General features: G+C 38.2%; 1 protein-coding gene across 1 annotated transcript; it reads right to left on the reverse strand.

Annotated features, from left to right (window-relative positions):
- Positions 1–503: 503 nt before the first annotated feature.
- On the reverse strand, positions 504–21,975 carry LOC109073431 (SH3 and multiple ankyrin repeat domains protein 2-like). The gene is made up of 13 exons (XM_042743365.1): positions 21,332–21,975; positions 17,159–17,429; positions 15,140–15,279; positions 13,947–14,060; positions 13,622–13,697; positions 11,592–11,674; positions 10,045–10,169; positions 7,253–7,388; positions 7,055–7,135; positions 6,307–6,428; positions 6,063–6,177; positions 3,668–5,921; positions 504–2,777 (listed from the first exon to the last, which is right to left on the reverse strand). The coding sequence occupies exons 1-13, from the start codon at positions 21,492–21,494 to the stop codon at positions 2,315–2,317; spliced, it is 4,143 nt and encodes a 1,380-aa protein (XP_042599299.1). The 5' UTR covers positions 21,495–21,975; the 3' UTR covers positions 504–2,314.
- Positions 21,976–23,972: the final 1,997 nt, after the last annotated feature.

Genomic DNA, 23,972 nt, shown 5'->3' on the forward strand with positions numbered 1-23,972 from the left:
ATCAAGTGCATGTTTGTAAGAAGCATTGACACACAGGAACAGAGCTCAACTCCAGCAATATTTATTTCTTTCAGTTTTGTTTGCCATAACTGCGCTCAAACTCGCAAATCCTACTGTTTTATTGGTCACTGCAATGAGTTACTGATTCCATTTTAGAAGATCTTACAGCAACATTAACAATGTGAACAAGTCTTTAATCAAAGTAAAGCACAATAGGTTGAAGAAAAATCAAAGCTGAACAATAAGGGATTGACAATTCTATAGATAAACCAGCAGTGTGTTTTATCAGGTCAACTGTGCTTGTTTAGTGATGGGGTACATTATCTAAATGTATACAGAATGTATAAATTGGATTGGATTTGCTATATTAAGAGTCTAACAAATATACCCATTTTATTCAAACATTTCTCTATTTTGGCAAATCACACGTAAGTGGGATCAATACCATTAAAATTGCATTTAGAAAAGGCAATATAATAATATAAATTGAAAATACTCTCTTGTTGTATTATATGCTATCCAAAGATGATCTGTTTTGTAAAATATCTATTTTCACAGTAGCAGCAGTGTATTGGCAAACCTTTAGGAAAGGCTTGCGATTTTTAATTTCTAGCCCACATTTAGAAAATATTGTTCTATATTCACTCATACTGAGAGTCACCACTCAGGATCTCAGCAACAGGTAATAACTATATATATATATATATGTGTGTGTGTGTGTGTTTGAGAGACATTACCACTATCAGTACTGCAATGAGTGGCACATACAAAAATAAAAATTTAAAAAGTAATCATTTACTCAATTTATATATTGTATGTTGGCTAAGAAACATGGTTCCAAGTTTTATATTAACTAAACCTGATTAATACAGCCTCTGTTTAGTGTCTGACAAAGAAAGAAAACCAACCGGACTCAGGGAATCTCTCCAAAACTGCAACTCACATTAAAATAAGTGAATTTCCATTTAATTCCAAGCTTCTCTTTTAAATGTGTTATTGGTCGTATTGTGAGGTATTCCTCTATGCATAACATTTCATTTTTCAAAATAGTTTTGACCTTGTAATTTTCTTTATTCAAAATGTCAATCTCCAGTCATTCCGTCTGTTTAAACTCCTCTACTTTCTAATGGTCCTCAGCAACCTCATATTAACATCCACCTTCATACAATAAATATCGCAATCTACAACCAAGTCACAATATAAAAAAGCTCAGTCGCTACCTTAATGTGAAGCTTATATAGATGTTATGTGATCCATGGCAGCTGATAAGCACAATAATTACACCTGATTAATGAGCTACGCCACAAGCTCTCATTAAGATCGTTCTGCCTCTCAAGACTTGTTTTTTTTTATTTATTGATTTTTTTTTATTCTCTATATCTTGGCGTATCTGCAGCAAGAACACAAATAATATTATTTTTGTTTCGGGAAATGTTAGGTACAGAGCCACGCACATGGCATGCAGGAAAAAAATAGGCTATGTGTGCAAGATTTACTATTTCATTCCCTCGATTTATAAATTGTGCACGATTTATAAATCGAGAGAACAAATTATTAAATTGTGAGCATGATTTTGCAAATCCAGGGAACGAAATAGTTATTGTGTGCACATTTTAGTACATCCAGGGAATAAATTAGTAAATCGTGCACACAATTTATTTTTTCTTGCATGTCATGTGCAGGGCTCCGTAGTTAGGAAAAGCATATGTGTATTTAATTTTCACCGACAGGATCAGACAACATGGAAACCAAAGCTGTACGTGACTCCGTCCTCATTCAATCTCATGGAAATCAAGAAGCATCTATAAATATAAATAGATGCTAAAGTGCCACCATCCCTTGCACTTATCTGGGATGTACCCAACATTTATTAAGGATGTGAATACATGTTCCTGTCAAAGCCTGAGTGAATTTAATGTTTTCAGCTAACAACAGTGCTCTTCTGGGTATCCATGTTCTCTGCCACATACAGAATGCTTGCAGAAATCATCTGAAATGAAATTTTCCCAGAAATAGCTGTATCAAAAGTAAAATAAAAAAGGACCTTCAAGCGCTTCTGCTTAGAGTTGTCCACGTGAGACAAACTCCTGACATTTAAACAGAGCTTTTGATGGCAAGAACAAGTCCTCTTAGAAGTGTTCCTGAGTGCAGTTCTGCATCCATGGTACTTACTGTGCCTCTGACCACAATACAGGGAACATCGTCCCACGATTTCCAACAGATGCATCACAGATAGACTGAAAGAAGTTAGAGAAAATGAGGGATTGATCAAGCCATTATCCAAGTCAAGCACTGTACCGAGTGTATGCACCCTTTATCTGTCCATTAGAAGTTTGAGACCCCTTTCAATGTTCATCCGGTGACCAACACGGGTGACACCCAAGTCTACAAGGTCTTCCTTTTGGAGGTTGGGAAGGTGGGTGCCATCGATTTCATTGTCCAAGAAGGCCTTCTTGTGTTCCTGCAAGTTCAGGCTTTCAAGCCAGTCGGCTACATCATGCTTGGTCCAGAGTAGGACAGGTTTGTCAGCAAAGGGCTTGTCTGAAGCCTGAAACAGCATGAGAAGGGATGGCGATCGACTGCTGACTGAGCTGAGGCTGTAGCATTGCTCTGCATTCACAATGGGTGGAGATGGAAGGCTAAACACATCTGTTAATGTGGGAGAGGCGGCAGAGCCTGGGAGAGAAGAGCAATGACCAGATTCAGGAGGAGGCGAGGCTGGACTGGAAGCCTGAGGGGGCAAGTGTCTCGGTGTTGAGGCTTGGGCCGTCCACTCTCTGAGAACACACACACATACAGAAAGAGAAGTCAGATGTAGAACAGGTTGTGGGACTCATTAAGGAATAAAGGAAAGCTCTCTGGTGTCATCCAGCAGCAACATTCACTATGTCAATGCATGTGGCTCAAAGGACACCACTGCACTGTCAAGTCAAAGCGAATGAGCAGATTACTCAATTAAGTTCAGTGTTGAGACACCTTTATATCATTACAAATACAAGGACATTTGTTTAAGCAGGAATTCTGGTCTCAAAATGTGCTCCTTGATCTTCTGAAACATGAGTGTCCAACTTACTACAACTTTTTTTTTTTTTTTTTGTTAAGTCTGTCTCAAAATTCATGAGATAAACATATGGAGAATTTGCAACTAAACTATACTTACCAGTTTCTGGACAAACAAAGACAGATTAGGAGATAAAATGACAAAAGAACTGCATGCTGGGATTTTCTCAGGATTGTAAATTCCCCAATTCATATTTTCTTACAGAGGGCATGACTCTAACAAACATTCTCAACAATTTATCTTGGTGTATCTTAATTTCATTAAAGCAGGTTTGTCCAGGCCTGCTCCTGGAGAGACAGTTCAGGGTTCTTTAAAATTACAGGCAGGTGTGTCCTGAAGGTTTGCTGCCCCTGCAATAAAAGATTACCTCATAGCTGGAACATTTGGCTGAGGTTTAATCTTATTTCACTTGTTGTCCTTGATCTACCCCAGGAGTGTCCAATCTACACATTCTAGTTCTAGTCCACCAGTAATCTTTAGACAGCTTGTATATAGCTAGAAATGAGACACTGCCCTAATAATGACCACATTTTTCTGATCTCATTTGCATATTTTGTTCAGGAATGTTGCACAGGGGACAGACTAGGCTGTTATTGTGCTGCTCACCTTGATCCAGTGCTTCTGGAGCCTGCAGGTGGTGACCCTCCCTGTGTTGGAAATCTGTCCTTGTTCATCTGCAGAAGTTTGGAGCTAAGCTCATTGATCACATTGGATTTAGGATCTACATTGAGGGGGTTCGGGAGCTCATGGGGGTCCCACAGTTTAGTGCCTCGCTGAGCAAGCTTTTTGCGAAGCTCAGATTGTGCTCCACAACCCAGGGGTGGCGGAGGGGCTGGTGGTGTCTGTCCAGAGAACTCTATGCTCTCGTGTATCAAAGGGTCCCTGTAAAGTGCATTGCTTTTATTGATTATGGGCTTCATTTTTAGCTTTGGTGGAACAGGTGGTCTGTCCATCGAAAGAGTCTGCCCGTCTGCATAGGCTATACATGTGTCGTCAATTCCCTCTGATGAAAGAGTAGAGATACTGGACACTGTGGAAATTGTACTATTGACCTCAAAGTGAGGGTCCCCATTGTTCCGACTGTCGGCTTCCTCGATGCCTGAGTCCGTGACGGGTTCAAACATTTCTGGAGGTGGTGGAGGGTAGGTGTGAGGAGTCCTGCAGTTTACAAGCCCCGAAAGACACTTGGACTCTACACCGTCAGTTGTAGAAGCACGTGAATGATAAACAGGTCCTATTGTTGCATTAATCTTTTTTTGTGTGAGAATCTCTACTACCTGGTCCTCAGGAACATCAATGCTGTTGGCAAACTCCAGAGGCGGAGGCAAGGGTTCAAACTCCTCATCAATTTCCACCGAGGTCATTGGGGGAGGAGGAATGGTACAGGTAAACCTGACAGGCTCCTCCACAGAGGTGGCAGAGGTGACAGCATTCCTCGTATGAGGTGGATGGGAGTTGTAGGCTGTACGTTTGACGTTGGAATCAATGGGTGCACTATCTATTCCAGGGGACTCTTCTTGTTCTAATTTATCAGGCTGAGTGTTTACTTGTGGCTTGGCCTTATCTTGTGTGTGGACCATGAGGAGCCCCACTGACTGCTGTTGTGATGTGTTATTGATGTTTTTCAACTGCTCGGATGGATTACATTCCTTCGCCCTTTCTGTTTCATGATTGTACTCTTTTGTGTGTCTAGACGAACCTCCACAATCTTTTGCTTGACCCACTGCAGCTGTGGCAACAAAGTTGGCTTCAATATTGGACTGTAGCTTGGTGTATATGAAGAGTGGCTGGTTGAGGTTTGCTTTGTGAGGTTCTCCTTTAGGTGGAAGAAGAGGGGGTTGCACTTGCTCCTTCTGAGCTCTATTACTTGCAGCTAGACCCAGAGCCAAGTGTGGACAAATATCATGAGTCTTTCCTGAGGTCTGGTTTTGGAAATCTCCATCGAGACTGATGGGACCGTCTGTATTGGGGCAGCTCCCGGTGTGTGTTGTGAGTGGCTCAGTTGTTGGTTCTGGGATGGTAAAGTCAGTCATGTTGCCTCCACTTCTGATTTGCTGGCCCTCTAATAAAGAAGCTGGTGGAGCCATAAGCTTTTGTAAACTCTTATCGCTGGCAAACATGCCTTCATCTATGGACATAGATTGGCGTAAACGAGAGGTAGGGATAAATGGATCCTCGTCTCCGAGATCCATCGACAGGAAGGCTGGGGAGTTCTTGCGTGCTTCAAGCCGCTTCTCACGGTCACGTACTGCCCCTGCAATAGCAGCTGCAAAAGGGTTGCTCTTGATGACACTGCCGTCTGGTCGTAGTTGGCCTGGCTGCTCAGAGGTGCTAGTCTCAATTTCCATGCTACTTCCCCGGCTGCTTTTGCCACTACTGCTAGTCGAAGGCTCTTTCACAATAATGGTTGGTACTGGGATTGAACTTGTTTTCTCAGGGCTATCCTCAATACTTGGCTGCTTTATCAATATACCCTTCCTACGAGCTGGTTTTGGTGGGATATACAAAGTTTTGTCCACTATGTCTGAATATGGGTTCTCTAGCCCATGGGCCCTGTTATGGGAACACATGTTTTGCTGGGCAGCTGAAGGAGTTTGACAGTCATATTGTTCAAAGTGCTGACGATGGTACCCGACTAGATCTCTGTCTATAGTGTGGTATCTGCCTGTTGAGTTCTGTGTGTAAATGGGCTGGTTGGGCTCATATCCTTGTACCATAGGAGTACTGAGGTTGTAAGGTGGGGATGGAGGAGAGACACCTGGAGGTGGGGGAATATCCTCAGAAGTGTCAGGCATAGAGAGACTTCTGGTGAACTTCAGCAGTGGAGGTATCAGGAGCTTCTTTTCTTCTCCTGCAATTCCTGGGAAAGAAACATGCAGCATGTTTAGACTAACACCTCAATAAGCTGCTTAGCTTTTGCTTAGTTTTTCTTTTCTTTTCTTTTTACAGTCACATCTTTACATCTTCAGTTGAGAATCTAAAGTAGCACGAAAATATTTACCAGTGGACTTTTGTCTTCTCATACAGCTTTTTGGCACACAAACATAACTTCCATGGGATCTTCCAGGAACACTAGGGGGAACTACAGCAAATCCTGGCCTTTCAGACGTAGATGGCTGTAAAACAGATTTGTTGATGAGAGCTCAATGTACACAAGACAGTTTTATGAATAATTATGCATCATGATTATAATCTAAAAGTGGTGTTCATTTTTAATTTTAAACTACAAGACAAAAGCAACTTACATTAAAATCCATAGGTGAGGCCAAAAAGCGACTCGAGGGGCGGGGGTTGTTCATGGCAATTTTGTCCAATGATCCTTTTTCATGCAGAAGCTTCTGTGGCATCGCAGTCTCTTTAAATTTATCTGCAAAAGGCAGAAATGTCCAAGGAACAGGAGAAAAAAAATGCATTCCATCTTTAACAAAGGCATCCTTTTTCTACAACAGTTCGGGGCAATTGATCACAGTGATACAGCGTGAAGGAAAAAAAACATCTTTAGTGCTTGCATTGTAGTAAACAATAAATGATAATTTTCAGAGCCATGAAACCAATGTAATATTATGACAAAGAAAATAAAGAAAAATGCAAACTACAAGAAGACAAATATTTTTTTTCACATTTAACTAAAATAAACCTCTTTTAAACTGTATTCAAATAAAAAATATGATTTTTTACCATGATGATGGTTTAAACTTATTTTAAATTTTGTTTTGTCTTATTTTTAATCATTTTAGGTCACCTTGCAGAGATTAGGTTGGGTTGAGAGCCACTGATCCAGCTATCACATCAAAACAACAACAAAAAAATAACTGGATTTTGGGAATTAAACTCTTGGGCTGAAAACAGGCCAACGCAGAAGTATAACGCAGCCTTTAGGGATTGATCAGATCACTAATCCTAATCAAGGCAATAGTAATATTTAATACTTAAACATTACTCAAAAGAGAGAACCTATTGTGAAATAGCAGTAATTTATCAGATTTAACTCACCTAATTCTTCTAGTTCCGATGTCATGGACTTGGATCTCATTGAGAGTGCAGTTGTTGGGGCTCTCTTCGGTGGAGGAGGAGCTACGACAAAAAAAAGCATTAAAATAAACTGTAATTAAATTCTATTATTTGTAATCCTAATAAGAATCTCAAAGCAGGCCGTTTCCATCCATCACACATACAGTAAGTGTTTAGTACCTTTTTTACGGGTTTTGTCGTCTTGTTCGGGATTCCTGCTCACCGTCACCACTTTAAGGACGAGTCGGTTTCCTCCATGTTTAATCATGTTAACGACCTGCCGGTGTCCCATCTTCACCACATTCTGATGGTTGACCTGTAAGAGAAATCACACTGCTCAGGATGTTTCTGGTCATTACTTGTTTCTGTTTGAAGTTGAAGGATCTGAAGATGTTTACTACTGCAGTGTTTTGCGGTCTGTGTTGACTTTCATAATGCACGTTCCTGGTCTTGTGAATTATTTAATGAACGAGTTATTCCAGTGGTGCCTGCAGACTGACCTGAGAATATTTCAGCAATTATGGCATCCGTATTTAAAATCACACACAATTTAATCATTCTTCCGAGTCTGATCCTTTCAGTGAATTGGCAAAACCATTTTGCAAAACGTTCTGGAACCATTTGTGATTTAGTTTAATCACTCGATCTCTCTGAATCACTGCACTGAAACAGTCAGTGAAATGGCATCAGGACACTTAAGAACCAACAGGGTTCTGGATGAAGAGGACATTGAATTACAATCATCCGAAACCAAATGCTGCTGAGGTTTAACTCATGTATGTACATTGCATGTAGGCCATGAGAACATATGGTTATTTGACCTGATTTCTAAATGCAGTGCTGGTCGACCTACATTTGTATTACAGTTTCAACCCTATGGCCAAGTTGAGATACAAGAATATCTTTAAAAGTCGAAATAATTTGATTTAAACAAGATGACAGTGAAAAAAAAAAAAGTGGCTAAATTTGGCTGAATACACCCTTAATTTCAAGACGTTCTCATTTGGATGTCTTCTTTATCAGGATAATAAAGAGCATAACACAGTTAAGATGTAAATAGATGGATGAGAAGAGCAAATATCATTAATTTGAACAAACAAACCCAATTCCACAAGAAAACACTCACTATAAACGTTCTCTGTGAACTCAGGGTTTGAAGTAGAGTTTGTGATTAACATGTGAGCATCTGCAGTGAGCAGCCAATCACACGAAACCTGAAGAGAGTCAGTCTGAGGAAGATATCAATCCATGAATAATTCAGTGAATCATTTCATTTATATAGGTTTACATTGAGCTTAAATAGAAGTAAATGTAAGTACTTTATATATTAGTTCTACAGATTGTTTTATCTATGTTAAATTGAAAGCTTAATATTAATTGTGAAAATAATTTCTCACATTGAACAGCCTTCGGGAATCTCAAATTCCGTCACACTAAACTGATTTAGTTTAGAGCTGGAGATTTAACAGGAGTCACAGAAGTGTCACTTTGTTCCAGTTATGGTTTGAGATCTCTAAAACTGCAAAATCTGCTCAAATGAGTTGTGTTGCATGAGATATTATGACAGTGAACACCAATGAAACACAATCAAAACCCCTATAAAACCTAAAAAGTCATTTAAACTCCCTTTGTGAGCTGGTTCTCAGGTCTTATTCTCAATATTTGGTCTCACTTTAGTTTGGGAACCAATTCTTACTATTAACTATGACATTTGCCTCAACATACACCTATTTTGCTGCTTATTAATAGTTAGTAAGGTAGTCGTTACATTTAGATATGTAGTAGGATTAAATGATCTAAAATAACATGCAAAATAAGGCATTAATACAATATGTGCTTTATAAGTGGTAATAAAGAGCCAATAGGCTAGTCATATGCATGGTAATAAACAACTGGTCAGTAGTGAGAACTGGTCTCTAAACTAAAGTGCTATCCAGTATTTATATTACAGAGTGATTCCTTTTTGTACTCTGCATGTAATGCTTCAGATGCAATTATAATTATTTTTATTTATCTATTTATTTCTAAATATCGTCAACTCTTTCCTTCTCCAAATTACCAAAAGAATGATTAACTGAACTGTTAACAAACCAGAATAAATGGAACAGGAACCAGAATCTGCACATTTCTTTTGATTTCCATCCCTACAGAGATGCATGAGAAAGATAACAGCTTCATGTAACGGTGTACTATGGCGACCAGGAGGGGACATGTTCAGCTCCCTTAATTTTGTCCTGGCCGTGACATATTAATTCATGGGAATGTGATATAATGTTGTGGCCACAAAATCATTTTGTCGAGGTAATGACATCCTTATGTCGTGGCCATGCGATGTAAATAAAATCTTGTGTTACCATAGCAATCTGGCTAAGGCTTCTTATGTTGAGGGAAAGACATATTTTTCCCGTGGCCACGAGTTTATGTGTAAACAAACCTGTGTTGCCATAGCAACCTGGGATTATATCAGAGATGGATAAAACATTTTTATCCGTCCCACAGTCTTGTAAATCCTTTAACTGATCATGTCTTTTTATTTAATATTTGTATATTATTACTATTATTATTTTTATATTAACTGGTTAGGGCTATATTTTTATATTAATTGTGTATAGCTTTACCTAATTAACATTCTGTATAATTATGCTAGTATTTGCCACCATATATTTTGCAAATACTGTAAACACCTAACAATTATCACAATAAGTTTTTGACTTTATGATTGTATTTATGCCCGTGTTATCACGGTTACTATGGTCACGCTGGTTTGTTTACACATTTAACTCGTGGCCACGAGAAATGGATGTCGTTCCCTCAACACCACGAGTTTATATGACGTTACCCGAATTAATATCTTTTGGCCACGAAATATAATCAGGTTTCCATGAGTTAATATGGCTTTCCCATGACAAAATGAAGTGAGCCGAACATGTCCCCCACTGGACACCGTAGTGTACACTATGCAGGGCTCTCACCTCAATGAGAAAGTCTCCCGAGCGGAGCCCCATCTGCCAGGCGCCGCCGTCCTCATCCACAGACTCCAGGTACTGCAGCGCGGGGAACGCAGGAGTCGGGATGAACTCCTCGATGGGTGTGTCTGCTGTGGAACCCAAAAAACAACAGAGCCTTCGTGTTATCATGATGCCAACCAACTTCACGTGATGTCTGATTCATTTCTGTTGCACGCTCTCAACTACTCTCAAAGTAAAATCTGACCCCGAATTAACTCTCAGGACAAAAGCAAACTACATTAACACATACACAAAGGGAAAAGGAAGCTACACAGGAGTGGGTTTACTGAAATATAAAAGCCTGTGCATGTATTTTTCATGTGCGAGAGTGTGTAGATTTCACTGAGTTGCTCCTTCCCTTCGGCAGAAAGCTCCAGCTCTACACAAACCAGCAGTGACACCTGACAGTTCCCATAAATCAGCCGCAGAGAGCAGAGAGGAGTGTGCTGAAGATCCCCCTGCTTCACAGCGTACAGTACTCACTCTGAGAGCAGGACATGAGCGTGCCGTACTGTACTATAAACACACCCTCCACTGGATCTGCCATGATTAGAGACTGGGGTTTCACTTTAATGTGATGGTCCCTTTAACACATTCTGTTGACTACAGGTAACGTTTCCATCTGGTCGGGTTAGGGTTAGAATAAGTTGTACTTGCCAAGTTACTAATTTTTGGTTTGACTGTGTGATTACATTTTTCTGTTCCATTAATACGAATACTGCAGGCACCCCTGATAGTATAGTATGTTTAATTGGCTCAGAGTATGTGTGTGTGAGAGTATCTATATCCTGTGAGATGTTCTGATCTGAAAGGGTTTTGTAAATCTTTTGTACTGTCTGACAAATGAAAAGCTCAATGTCAGTGTAACACTCCTTGTGAAAAAGCAGCACACTTTAGCATAATTTTAAAAAGTCACAAAATAATATACATAAGTGTGAACTGAATGTGATGTTTTCACTGCATCATTATATGTAATTTCATAATTCTTTTAGTTTTAGTAGTTAAATTTATTTGTATTTACACTAATGTGCACTAATGCAGTTTAGTACATTTAAAATATATTACGTTTACATGTAATTTCAAACAACACACTACAGTTAAGATTATAATCAAGTATTTTACATGTGTTTTAGTATGTTAGTCAACATCCAAACAAGACAAAGATTATAAGAACAATTATTTAAAATAAAATTAAACACAATTTCTTTAAAATTTAAATGTACCTCTTGACATCTATTACAAAGTGCACTTTTAAAAAGTCTGTGTTAAAGTGTGTAAATGTGTGTTAAAGACAGTTAAGTGGTAATTTATTTCATTAATATTACATTATCTTTTTTATTGCAAAAATATACTTTTCAGATTTGAAGTACATTACAAGTGCACAAACATGACTAAATGAGCTCTGATCATTTCTAGTCTGAATGCTTGTGACAGATCTTCATCACTGTGTGTGTGACTGACAACCAATGATGATGATGAAGGTGATGATGAAGATGAGGATGAGGTCTCACCTTTAGCTCCTCGCAGCACAAACCCGAAGCCTTCGTTCTCCTGCTTCTGTAAAACCACCGTTTTCTGCTCGGTCACACAGTCGCTGTGGAGGAAATGACGCGCGTTATTCAAGCCCTTCATCATCATCCTCCTCCTCACCGCCGCGCGGTTCATCATGACAGATCATCGGTATCGATCGGTATCGATCACTCGGTGATGAATGGCGCTGATCCGATGATCATAAACGCGCGCGTTCCTCGCGTCTCTCCATCATTACCGCTGGAGCTCCGCGTGTTTAGACGCTTCACTCATCGCCTCAATAACGCGACGCTCAGAGCGTGAGATGCGATGCAGCGACCAACGACGTCTGACGCATGTATCACAGACGCGCGTCATTTATCTGTCGCGGCTGGGGTTGCCAACTTCAGAAAAGTAAAATAAGGGACAATTGTGTTTGATAGATAGATAGATAGATAGATAGATAGATAGATAGATAGATAGATAGATAGATAGATAGATAGATAGATAGATAGATAGATAGATAGATAGATAGATAGATAGGAAAATAGGGGACAGAATAAGGGACGCTCAAAATATTTGTACTGTACCACATCGTGAATGCATAAAGAGGTGTATAGGCCTAAGGTTCTAAGACATAAACACGTTTGTTTTGGTTAATAACCTGATTATGTACGTTTTAATTTTTTAACCTATTTATGTACATTTTCATTCTAAAAATAATTTTAATGTCATACGAAAAAAAAGTCACACGATACACAAAGCACTGGCCTGAGCAAATTGTACCAATGTTTTAAATAATTTTACAATAATTTACATACACATGGCATAATATTTGAAAGCATAATGTCTATGAATAAAGCATTTTTTAAACAATGGCATTTAGGGTCAAATTTTTTTTGCAACCATGTGCAGTGTGAATGAATAAAAAAACATTTTTTTTTTTCAATTAAAGAGAACTGAGATAATTAGTACTGGCTGCTTTTAAGACTTTTTTGGTCATTATTTATTTATTTATTTATTTATTTATTATTTAAATGAGGCCCAAGGGTAAGAACATAGGCCTTAGTTATTTAAAAGTTTTTTTTTTCTTCTCTATATTTAACATGAACTAAAGACAGCTTGCCTTTTTGATCACATCTTCCCACAGATGTGTTCTTGCGTGGCTGGGTTGGTCATGTCATGTGCCATATGCCTTAAATACAGGAAAAAACTGCTTCTTTGATGCTTTGAAATTTAAATACAGATTTACAATTTAAATGCTGTTAATGTTTAAATACAGGGCGATTCTGTATTATACAGAGCGGTTGGCAACAACTGACTTGACAAATCATATGCACAAATGCAATTTCATTTCCTCATAAAAAGCATAAAATATTCTAAATGATAAAGAAACAAGTTTTAAAGAAATATAATTTAATTTTCATAATCAATACAGTACAACACTGGATCATAATTTAAATTATGGCTAAATGTTCAAATTTAGACCTAACAGATGAAATCTGAGATTCTAGCGCTAAATCTCATGCAACTGACGTGCTTCAATACGATTGGCTTGTCAGTCTGCTTTTTAATGGTGTATTATAATATCAAGATTTATGTTGATGTAGACAGGACTTAATAAAACAATGCACTTCATATAAACATCCATTGGGACATCCATCAAAGACTACTGTCTTATTATATAAGCTCTAAAATATCCAAACAAGCTAATTTGATAATTGTCAAGATTTCAAAGACATTTAACGCCTGCTGTGCTTCATAATTTAAGGATGAATCTCCTGTCTGAGGATGTGTTTTAATTAAAAAAAGGTCATGATAGAGGTATAAATTGTCCTTGATCTTATAAGAGATCATTGTGTATAAAAACAAAAACTTTAAACTTATGTTCAGATAGTTTAGATTTGTCTCGTATTTGATAAAGTTTGCCATTATTGAGTCAGTATAGCGCTGTATAGTGTTACAGAAACTGGACTTGCAGGTTTTCTGAGAAAAACTGTATGCTTTCAATCAGGTCCGGTGAAGGTCTTACCTGTCCATGCTGTCATAGGAACCGACAGTGAAATGTCTGAAGAGTTTTTTCCTGTCACTGAGCTCCATTCTGCTCTCTGGTGAACAAATGACAACATTATAGCAGACCATCTTATGATCAACAGCATCTGGAAGTAGCTGGAGGAACCGGACATTAATGGAGTCAAGCTCTGATCAATGAACAACTCGTTTAAGCTTGCAGAAACTCACAATATTTAGCAAAGGCTTTTAACTTTGCTAGTGAAGAATAAAGCAGCACAAGCAGCTCATGCTAAGGATGAGACGGTGATGGTCTTTCTCTCCACAGACACTCTTGAGCGACTTACTTGGTCTCTCTTTGTCAGGTTTGACAGGAATCTCTTCCAGACACCTGGCAGGGAACCAGCCCACATTCCCTCGACAGCAGCCCTCCCAGTATCCCCCTTCACCAACGCTCAGAACTACACAACACACAAGACAGCTGAAGGAGGCGAAACACCGCTGGTATGGAGGGTGTTTTCTGCACATTTTAAATAAATCAATTCAGCTATAAAAAATGAAAATGAAAACCAGATTAACAGAAAACTGCATGCAAAATATGTGCCAAAATTGAAAATAAGATGATTTAAAAAGAATTCACAATTATCGCATGACCATTAACTCTTTCCGTGTTTTCACTGTTATACTCTAGGGGGCGCTCTATGGCGCATCTCCTGAATGAGTAGAGAATCACTCGATCAAAAACACAGACCATAAGCATATGAAAAATAATGCGATCATCAACACTAACTTCCTAATGTTAGCGAGTGAAATGTGGATCCAGAAAGGATTGTGAAGCTTTGGGAGCACTGATGGAAGCCATCTACTGTAGCTTTGCTTGGATAATATTACTGAATATGATCCAGATGTAGTATTTGACAAAATTTCGTGATTTTCTCAGCTTTTTGCTCAGAATGTTGCTTTTTTATGAAACCTACGTACATCCAAGTGTTGATAAAAAAAATCTATTTTTATTTTATATTCTATTGAAGCTAGAATAAAAGGGATTTATTGTATTTATTTAATTAATTTGAAAGTAGAGGGTCTGATCTTTATTTTGATGTATTTCATGTTCAGATATTCATACAACAAAATATTCTGAGGGACATGCAATTTTAGTGAAAATCAGCAAAAACGCTGGCGGTGGCTGGCAACTTTTATGCAAAATCGCTGGCGGGGAAAGAGTTAAAAAGCTTTGTAAAAACTGTATTTGCATTTTCCTGCCTTGAGATAGCAGTAAAAAAAAAAAAAAAAAAAAAAAAAAAAAATCACCAACTGCATTATATATTTCAATTTAACAGGGACAATGCATAGTGAAAGTGAAAATTAAAATCAAATCTTTTCATTTTCAATTTTGGCTTACATTTTTCTATACTGAAATTGTTAATTTTTATAACTGAATTGATTTATTTAAAAATGGCAGAAAATACCTTCAATATACTGAAAGGAGAAATTAGAAATTCACAGCCGCATGTATGCAGTGATATTTGACCGCGCTGACCTCTGACCCTGTCATTCTTGTGCAGGCTGAGTTCTCCGCCAGCTTGGGCTTGGTATGAGCGCACGGCGATGAAATAACGTCCGAGAACAGCACTGTACAGCTTCCTCCTGGAGCTCTGGCCACACGGCCTGCCATTGACACTGCAGGAGCAGAAACACATTCACTCCAGGACTGCATTCATATCAACTATAAGTAATAATATCACGACACCCAGAGACAGCCAAGCGCTGTATTACTGGAAATGAAGTCCTGGAAGAGCTCCCTCTGCTGGAAACTGTTGAACATGAACAACAGAACCTGAAGAATGTTGAAAGCTCCAAAAAATGTTGGATCTTGCCAACAAAACCAAAAACATATGCTCCTTCCCCCAATAACAAAAACATATAAAATCCATAAAAACAATGGGCTAACAACTAAAACCAAATACATAAAAGCAGTGTGTGTGACCATTATGCTCATTAATTGATCTGCTGTAACATTAGCTAAAGCACAATTTTTTAAAGCCTTCTGTACAATATGCCTTTTTGTTTGACACTTGAACTGTAAAAATGTTGTTGTTGCTTTTCACTTCAGGGCTACATATGTCCACAGCTGCAGTGTGTGCATTAGAATTATTATTCTTCAATTCTCTGTCCCATTCATCTCATATTATACACTATTATTATTAAAAATATTACAAAATGCAGTGCAACTTTCTCCTCATTTTATGGACACCTCTTACATGTGTAACAGTGATGTGTCCTCTGATGGTCGTCTCATTCATATTTGAACAAATGAGGGCCGGGTTCATTCTTTGGTTGTGTTCACTGGAGCTTCAATCATAATTCAATGCTGCTGTACAAACAGCTTCACATTTGTTAAACATGCACTGAATGGTAAATCAACCAATCAACATTTCTATCAGCATTTATTTAGATAGCCCTTAACAACACTCAAGGTGACCAAAGTGCTTTCCAATAAGAACAAAATAAAACAGTAAAAAAACTACAACAAAATAAGTAATATCAGTGAAGTTGGATCCTGAACTAATCTCACAAGAGCAGCGCTGATCAGTTAAAAAATACTTCATGCACGCACACAAATACGGTTAAACCGCTAAGCACTATAACGACATGCCATTCACAAAGGAGTCTGGAGTGATACATGTATTTAGATTAATTTTGAGTCACATAAAAAAATGAGAGTAATCCAGAGTGCCTCAGCAGCTCAGATGTTGGGAGAAAAATGAAGACTCTTGTGTTCACAAACAGACACAGAGCACTGGGATTGATTGCGAGACATTGTTGAAGTTACAGCTTCTTGAGTGCGGAGAAAATAAAGGACAGTGTACAACCTCTGAGGGTGGGAACTAAAGCAGTGCAGGGCTGTCAATCAGCCGCTATGGGCAGGGCCTAAACAATGTCACGCCTGGTGAGACTGATTTGGTTTAAAGGGGATTGAAAAATGAGGAGTGGGTGGATTTTTATCAATGTAGGGTGGTTGTGTTCACACACTGCCAACACACATTTATGTCCAAACACCATGTAAAAGTGGATTTTGCATAATAGGTGCCCCTTTAAACCAAGGCTTATTTAGTTTTATTTTCTTGCAAGGAAAGCATAAGCAGCACAGGTATATTTGTAGCAATAGACAACAATAGACTGTATGCGAAAAATTATAAATTTTTCTTTTATGTCAAAACTCATTAGGATATTAAGTAAAGATCATGTTCCATGAAGATATTTTGTACATTTCCTACCATAAATATATCAAGACTTAATATGGACAACTTTAAAGATGATTTTCTCAATATTTAGATTTTTTTTTGCTCCCTCAGATTCCAGATTTTCAAATAGTTGTGTCTCAGCCAAATATTGTCCTCCTAACAAACCATACATCAATGGAGAGATTATTTATTCAGCTTTCAGATGATGAATATATCCCATTGACCCTTATGACTGGTTTTGTGGTCCAGGGTCACATGTGTGTGATGGGAAGGGATGAAAGCTTTCTGTTTGTGTTTGATGAACGCTATCCTACCATTTCTGCGGCACGCTCTGCTCGTCCTCCAGGCTGATGGACAGGGAATGGCTGCTCGGGACGGTTCTGCCGCCGCGGCCCGTCATCTTTCCCCGTCCGCTCGGGTCTCTCTGCATCTTCTGCGGTGACAGACTGAGCTGCTCTGGACTCACGGCACGCGTCACCAGGTTCATGTCACTGCTGGAGCGCAGCAGCCCCCGAGACACAGAAAGACTGTTCTTCTGGAGAGACCCTCGCTGTCTGGAGTTCAGCGGGACCTCGGGGAACCGCACTGACACACACACACACACACACACACACACAGGAAACAGAAGACAGGTCAGTTGAAGAGCAGCCCATAATAAATCAGTTAAACTGTTAGGACCAAAGATGTGGTTAAAGTGAACTATGAGGAGGAAGCCAAAAATAAAAATACGATGACAAGAATCTTTCTAAGTGTAATAACCAGTGTTGTGAAAGTTGCTTTTAAAAGATATGCATTACAATATTGCGTTACTTAGTTACTTTTTAAGCATTATGTTGCTTTTGGGCTTGCTTGTTTGTTTTTAATATAAACATTTCTATTTTTGGCAAATGTAAAGGCCCTTTCACACCAAAAGTGAAATGAATAAGCCTCAGCAATTCTGGATTGCATGACGCATAGAATGCAGGAGAAGAAAGAACACTCTTTACCAATAAAAAAAAAGAGAAAAAAGAAAGAAAAACAAATGTTATGTTTATCTTAAGTCATTTTTGCTTATTAGTATGGTTAAATTGCATCACAGAAGGTCGGCAGTAAAGGTACTGGTTAATAAAATGGGATTAAATAAAGATATTTGTGTTATTTAATACATTAAATTTCAGGTTTGCATTGCACTGTTTTTATTGATTTTGAGGAGCACTGAATGTGTTTTTGTGCAGGTGAGATGAGTAAACACATGTTGATATTTAGTCTAGAACTACAGTAAGATCATGTTCACACACAACACTCTGCACTTACTCCTGATTTCTGTCACCATGGCAACACCAGAGCTGTCACTCAATACATGGAGAAACAAAGTAACTGGAGTTAATTATTTGAAAAAGATGAATGACAAATTAAGGAGGGTTTTTTCTTCATCCACTGAACTTTGTTGAATCAAGTCCTCTTTGTGTGTGTGTGTGTGTGTGTGTGTGTGTGTGTTCAGGTGACAAACTTACAAAAAGTAGCCTGAACCACTCAGATTAAGGAAACTATTAAAATAATAATAATAATAATGATTTTGGCCAAATTTGTCCAGAATGGCGATTGAGGGTTAAAGTAAAGCCAATTATTTTGTGCCCTGTAATGTACTATTTTTTTTTTCTTTCTTGGCGAGAGGTAATAGATAATATTCAGGTGAAATTAATCAAAAGAAAAAAAATCATATCAATATTTCATGCACATGTATCTGTTTGTTTTCTAAGTAGACTGTAATAAACCAAATTTACAGTAGATGTTTACAGTAGAAAGCTGTGTGCATGTATGATGTTTCAGGGTTTGTGTGCTTGCTGCAGATTTGAATGTGTTTGGATGAAGATAACCTGAACCTCTTCAAGGTTAATTCATGTTCACACCAAATAAATAAGAGGTACACCATGTTGCAAAGGATTATTCTGCACTGTTGTGACCAAGATCAATACTGCTTGCCATTCTCAGCAATTTTTGCCAAGAAAGGAAAATCACTCACACCAATCATGTTTAAATGCAAAGCAATCCATCAGATTCATCAGTAATTGATGCATAGTGTGTTCATGGACCTTTTAATTAGTAAAAACAAGACTAGTACATTTATGTGAATGTGATGTATAAGGAAAAATGTGTATGAATGACCCTGTAACAGGTTATATTTTAAAGAGGGAGATGTGAACAAATGTATTTCTGTTGCACAATATAGAGAGAGTTTAAAATCAAACCTGAAGCACCCTTACAAAGTGTATTCAAGTGTGCTATTAGTATACTTCTTTTTAACTAAAAATAGGAAAGTATACTTTCAGTCTACTTTTTATGTACTTCTCAGAAATATACTTAAAATGACATTTAAGTATACTTGATTTATACTTAGGGAAAAGTCTAAATATATTTGAGCTATACTTGTGCTCCTAGAATCCGTGTTTTCATTGTTATACAGTAGAGGGCGCTAGTACACATCTTCTGTACAGAATTTCCAAAAAAACACAAGTGAAGATGAAAAAGAAACAACAAATACCAACACATGCAATCTAACACGATCATCTGACATGAAACAGCATCAAAACTGTACCGTTGTGGATAACGAGGTAATAATTACAGTCAAGATTTGGGGTGTTGATCGACTCCATCTACATTTTGATTATCATCCTGAATCCAATTCATAGTCTTTTTTCAGGTTTTTGTTCAAAATGTTGTTTCTTTCTTTCTTTTTTAATTATTTATAAAACTTACCCACATTCAAGTGTTTATAAAAAAAAAGCATGCATGAAGCAAAAATAAAATGTTTTTGTTTGCAAGCACATACCCTGTTCTTTCTTTTGATGTTTTGTATGTTCAGATATTCATATAACAAAATATATACAAATTCAAACCTAAATAGGGACATAGTAGTATATTTAAAGTATGATGTAAAGTTCACTTAAAGAAAACTTGAGTATACTTGCAGTATAAAACTACTAAACTAGTAGTTTACTGAGACTTTACTTCAAAGTGTACAAAAGTGTACTCAAAGTTTGCTACTATTATACTTAAAGTATACTTAAAAGCGTATTTTTATTTTCCAGAAAGTGGGCCAATTTAGTCCCAAGGAAACTCCTGTTAAGACTGACCATAAAGCGCGTCAGACAAACAACTCTTACAGACAGATCCAGAGGAGAGCGAAAGACAAAACAGTGCAAAGAGAGAGAAAAAGAGATGATATCAGATATCAGGTTAACACAATGAGGAGAGCCCGATCTCCGTATATAACGGCAGAACCTTGTGCATTTAAATCCCTTCACGCGGCGGAACAGACAGCAGGATTTTGAGGGAAATCTGTGAGTTACATAATGCTTGGAGCAATCAGTGTTTTCTCAAGAACACAGGATCAGACAGAGATCAAACAGAGACAAGCGTCCCAATCCTTAAAGAAAAATATGACAGAACAGCAGCTGCGCTATTTACCACACAACATCAGAAAAATTTTTCAGAGTGTGTGTTTGTGTTTCTTGCTCTGTGTGTGTGCACTTCGGATGGGTTAAATGCAGAGCACTAATTCTGAGTATGGGTCACCATACTTGGCTGAATGTCACGTCACTCACTTTTTGCTCAGCTGGTGTTCTATTTACCACACATCTTCATTTTTCAGACATTGAGAAATTAAGATTATTTTAAGACTCACTTTAAAGCTGATCTGGGAGAAGAACGATATTAAGAAGTGCACATTGTTAGAAAGCACAAGTGAAGATTGTCTAAGTTTCATTTGTCACGTTATATAAACGCTCAATCCACAGCATCAAACAGCATTAGTGTGTCTCTAAAGAACACCAAAGATGTCTGACACTCAATCAAAATGACACAAAACTACCACGTGTGTAAGACATGGCTGAAATTATTTCATAAATAAATAATATATTACAGTATGTCTTGAAGTTGCATGCATTTCGATGTTTACAGGTTTGTTTGCACTATCAAATATGGCTGTTTACGAATGCTGCATATGATCACTAAGCAAACTGTGAAGCCAAGGGTCAGGCTTTATTAAAATCAAATTCATTAAAATCATCATTCTGCCAAATCATGAAAATGGTTGCTTTCCAGATCGCTCTTAAAAATAAAGGTGCTTCACGATGCCATAGAAGAACCTGTTTGTCTAAACAGTTCCATAAAGAACCTTTCTGGTTCTTTGTGGTGAAAGAAGGTTCTTCAGATCAGATTATAAAAAGGTAAGAAAGAGATGGTTCTTTAAAGAACCTTAGACTGAATGCTTCTTTGTGGAACTAAAAATGGTTCTTCTGTGGCATCGCTATTTTAGAACCTTTTAAGCACCTTTATTTTTAAGAGTGTAGAGCATGTTGTAATCAAGAGTGTACAAACAATTAGATTTGTAATCATCCCAGCAAACTACAAATCATACTCTCACAACAAAACCAACATTTCAAAGCCACAACGGAGTGCACCCCAAGAGCTCCTGCTAGAGATGAAATCAGCGTAAATCAACACACCTCTCTCTGCTGTGTAGCAGGCAGAACCCATGACCCAAACGATTCCAGTCCCTACAAAATCCCATCCCAGATCATGAGGAGGAATGGAGTCCGCCGCTGCGCTCGCTGGAAGATGATGAGCTCGTAATCCCTCGCTGCTGTTGCCACTTGCGGCTTTTTTCATTTAGTCTGCAGGACAGCTGTGGGCTGCTCCGGGAAACAATCACGGATTATGCCTCCTCAGATATTTACTTCTGTCCCTTTTGATTGATTTATTCATGTGAACGGTTGCCTGGCTCCGGTATAATCCAGCTCACTCAACATTTTTTTGCTTTTATGAAAACAAACTAAAAAACAATGCTGTTTAGGTCAGTCAGCATATAGTGTAGCACTGCTTGTTGTTGTTGTTTTTTCCTCCTCTTTTTTGGAAAAGCCCTGCCTTCTTTTGACAGATATTACAAATGTGAATAAAAAACAGTAGTGTGTGCATACAGTGTGAAAACAAAACATGATGTTGTGTTTGTTTCGGTGACATGTTTGTGTTGAACATCATGCACTCAGAACACAACAGCACAGTTTCAGAGGAGAACATCTTAAGTGCAGCTTCTTACTCCTGTAGCTCATGGATTAGTCCAGTCATTTCTTCCACATGAAGACGTGCCCTGTTTGTGCACACACTGCTGAGTGAATCAGATGCAGTGTTTGTTTCTCTTACCTATGACACTTTCTCTGTGCTTCTTAATCAGCTCCGATTATAGCCACCTGCAACACAAGCAAAGAGACGCTCGCTCTGGTTCACATTGTTTGTACTCAATGATTTCATAAATCAAGGGACCTGAGTCAATTTCATTCAGAGACAATACTGTAACATCATATCATATCATATCATATCATATCATATCATATCATAAATTGACTAATGATATTATCTATGTGTAAACATGTATAAAAGCAAAAATGCAATGCATAAAAAAAATAAGATAAACTGTAAGATATACTAGAAGACTTATTTGACTGTCAGAAAAAGATGCTTTACTAACATTTTCTTTCGAAATTTTCTTTATAAATGCTTTTTTTTTTCAACAACGGGATTATCTAGATTTATTTTAGATTATATTTTATCCTAGATTTTATTTTATTGGTGTTCACATTTTAGGACTGGAATATGATTAATGATCTCAAGAGCGACTTTTCTACAGTATATTCTTTAAAAAACTAAAGTGTGTTTTAAGTTTCTGATGTTCCACTTTATATACAAGATTAGCTATGTTCATAGAGTGCAACTGAATGTTTGTGTTATATTTTGGTTGAATTTGAAAATTGATACAAATGTAACTGTTTGCATAAAATAAGCCCATAATATTGTAATATTGATATATTGATGGCATGGTGATGCCTTAACTGAGCAGATCAAACTTGCACAAAAGTACCAGAAGTGAAGGTGTGCAGTGACAGATCCTTACAGATCTTCCTAAGCGTTCTGGGTCAGATGATACTGATATCACTGAACGAACACAATCTACTCTAAAGATTAAGATTACTGTATCGTAACGGGGTCTCTTTCAGATTTACGGCACAGATTCCCTGCTACTAACCCAACAGAAACACAACTAGCTCTGTTTACATCTTTTAAAAGGTTGCCCAAGTCGGGTATATCTACGTTTAAAGGTTACATTGTGTTTTGTGTAACTGAGTTTTTGTGTGGAGCTGAAGTGTGTGATTTCTGAGCGTCTCTCAGCATCAGAAACACTCCGCTGATCCTGTCCTAAAGTCACGCCTGCTTGGAATGACACATCTGACTGATGTGATGAACCGAGCAAACGTGAAACCTCAGAGGGTTTAACACCTGAATCACTTCCTTGCTGTGATTTTCTTTCTGCTCAGTTTCTTCTTTTGAATCGTCTAATGTGCTTGTTTGAGAGACTCTGCACATGCGTGTTTGAGCCCTAATCCTACCAGCACTTCTGACAGGAGATTTGTACCTCACCATCTGTAGCCTTTAATCACAGTTCATCCACACACACACACACACACACACACACACACACACACACACACACACACACACACACACACACACACACACACACACACACACACACACACACACACACACACACACACACACACACACACACACACACACACACACACACACACACACACACACACACACACACACACACACACACACACACACACACACACACAACACACACACACACACACACACACACACACACACACACACACACACACACACACACACACACACACACACACACACACACACACACACACACACACAAACACAGAGACACACACACCCCCAACACACACACACACACACACACACACACACAGAGACACAAACACAGACACACACCCACACACCCCCCACACACAAAAAAAAAAAAAAGAGCACAGAGAAAAAAAAAAAGAACACACACACACAAACACAGACACACACAAACACAGAGACATACACACCCACACACCCCCAACACACCCACACACATACACACACACACACACACACACACACACACACACACACACACACACACACACACACACACACACACACAAACACAGAGACACAAACACACAAACACACAAACACACACACACACAAACACAGAGACGCACACACACACACACC

The sequence above is a fragment of the Cyprinus carpio genome, chromosome B18 (genome assembly GCF_018340385.1).
Source record: "Cyprinus carpio isolate SPL01 chromosome B18, ASM1834038v1, whole genome shotgun sequence".
In the NCBI taxonomy this organism is placed as follows: Eukaryota; Metazoa; Chordata; class Actinopteri; order Cypriniformes; family Cyprinidae; genus Cyprinus; species Cyprinus carpio.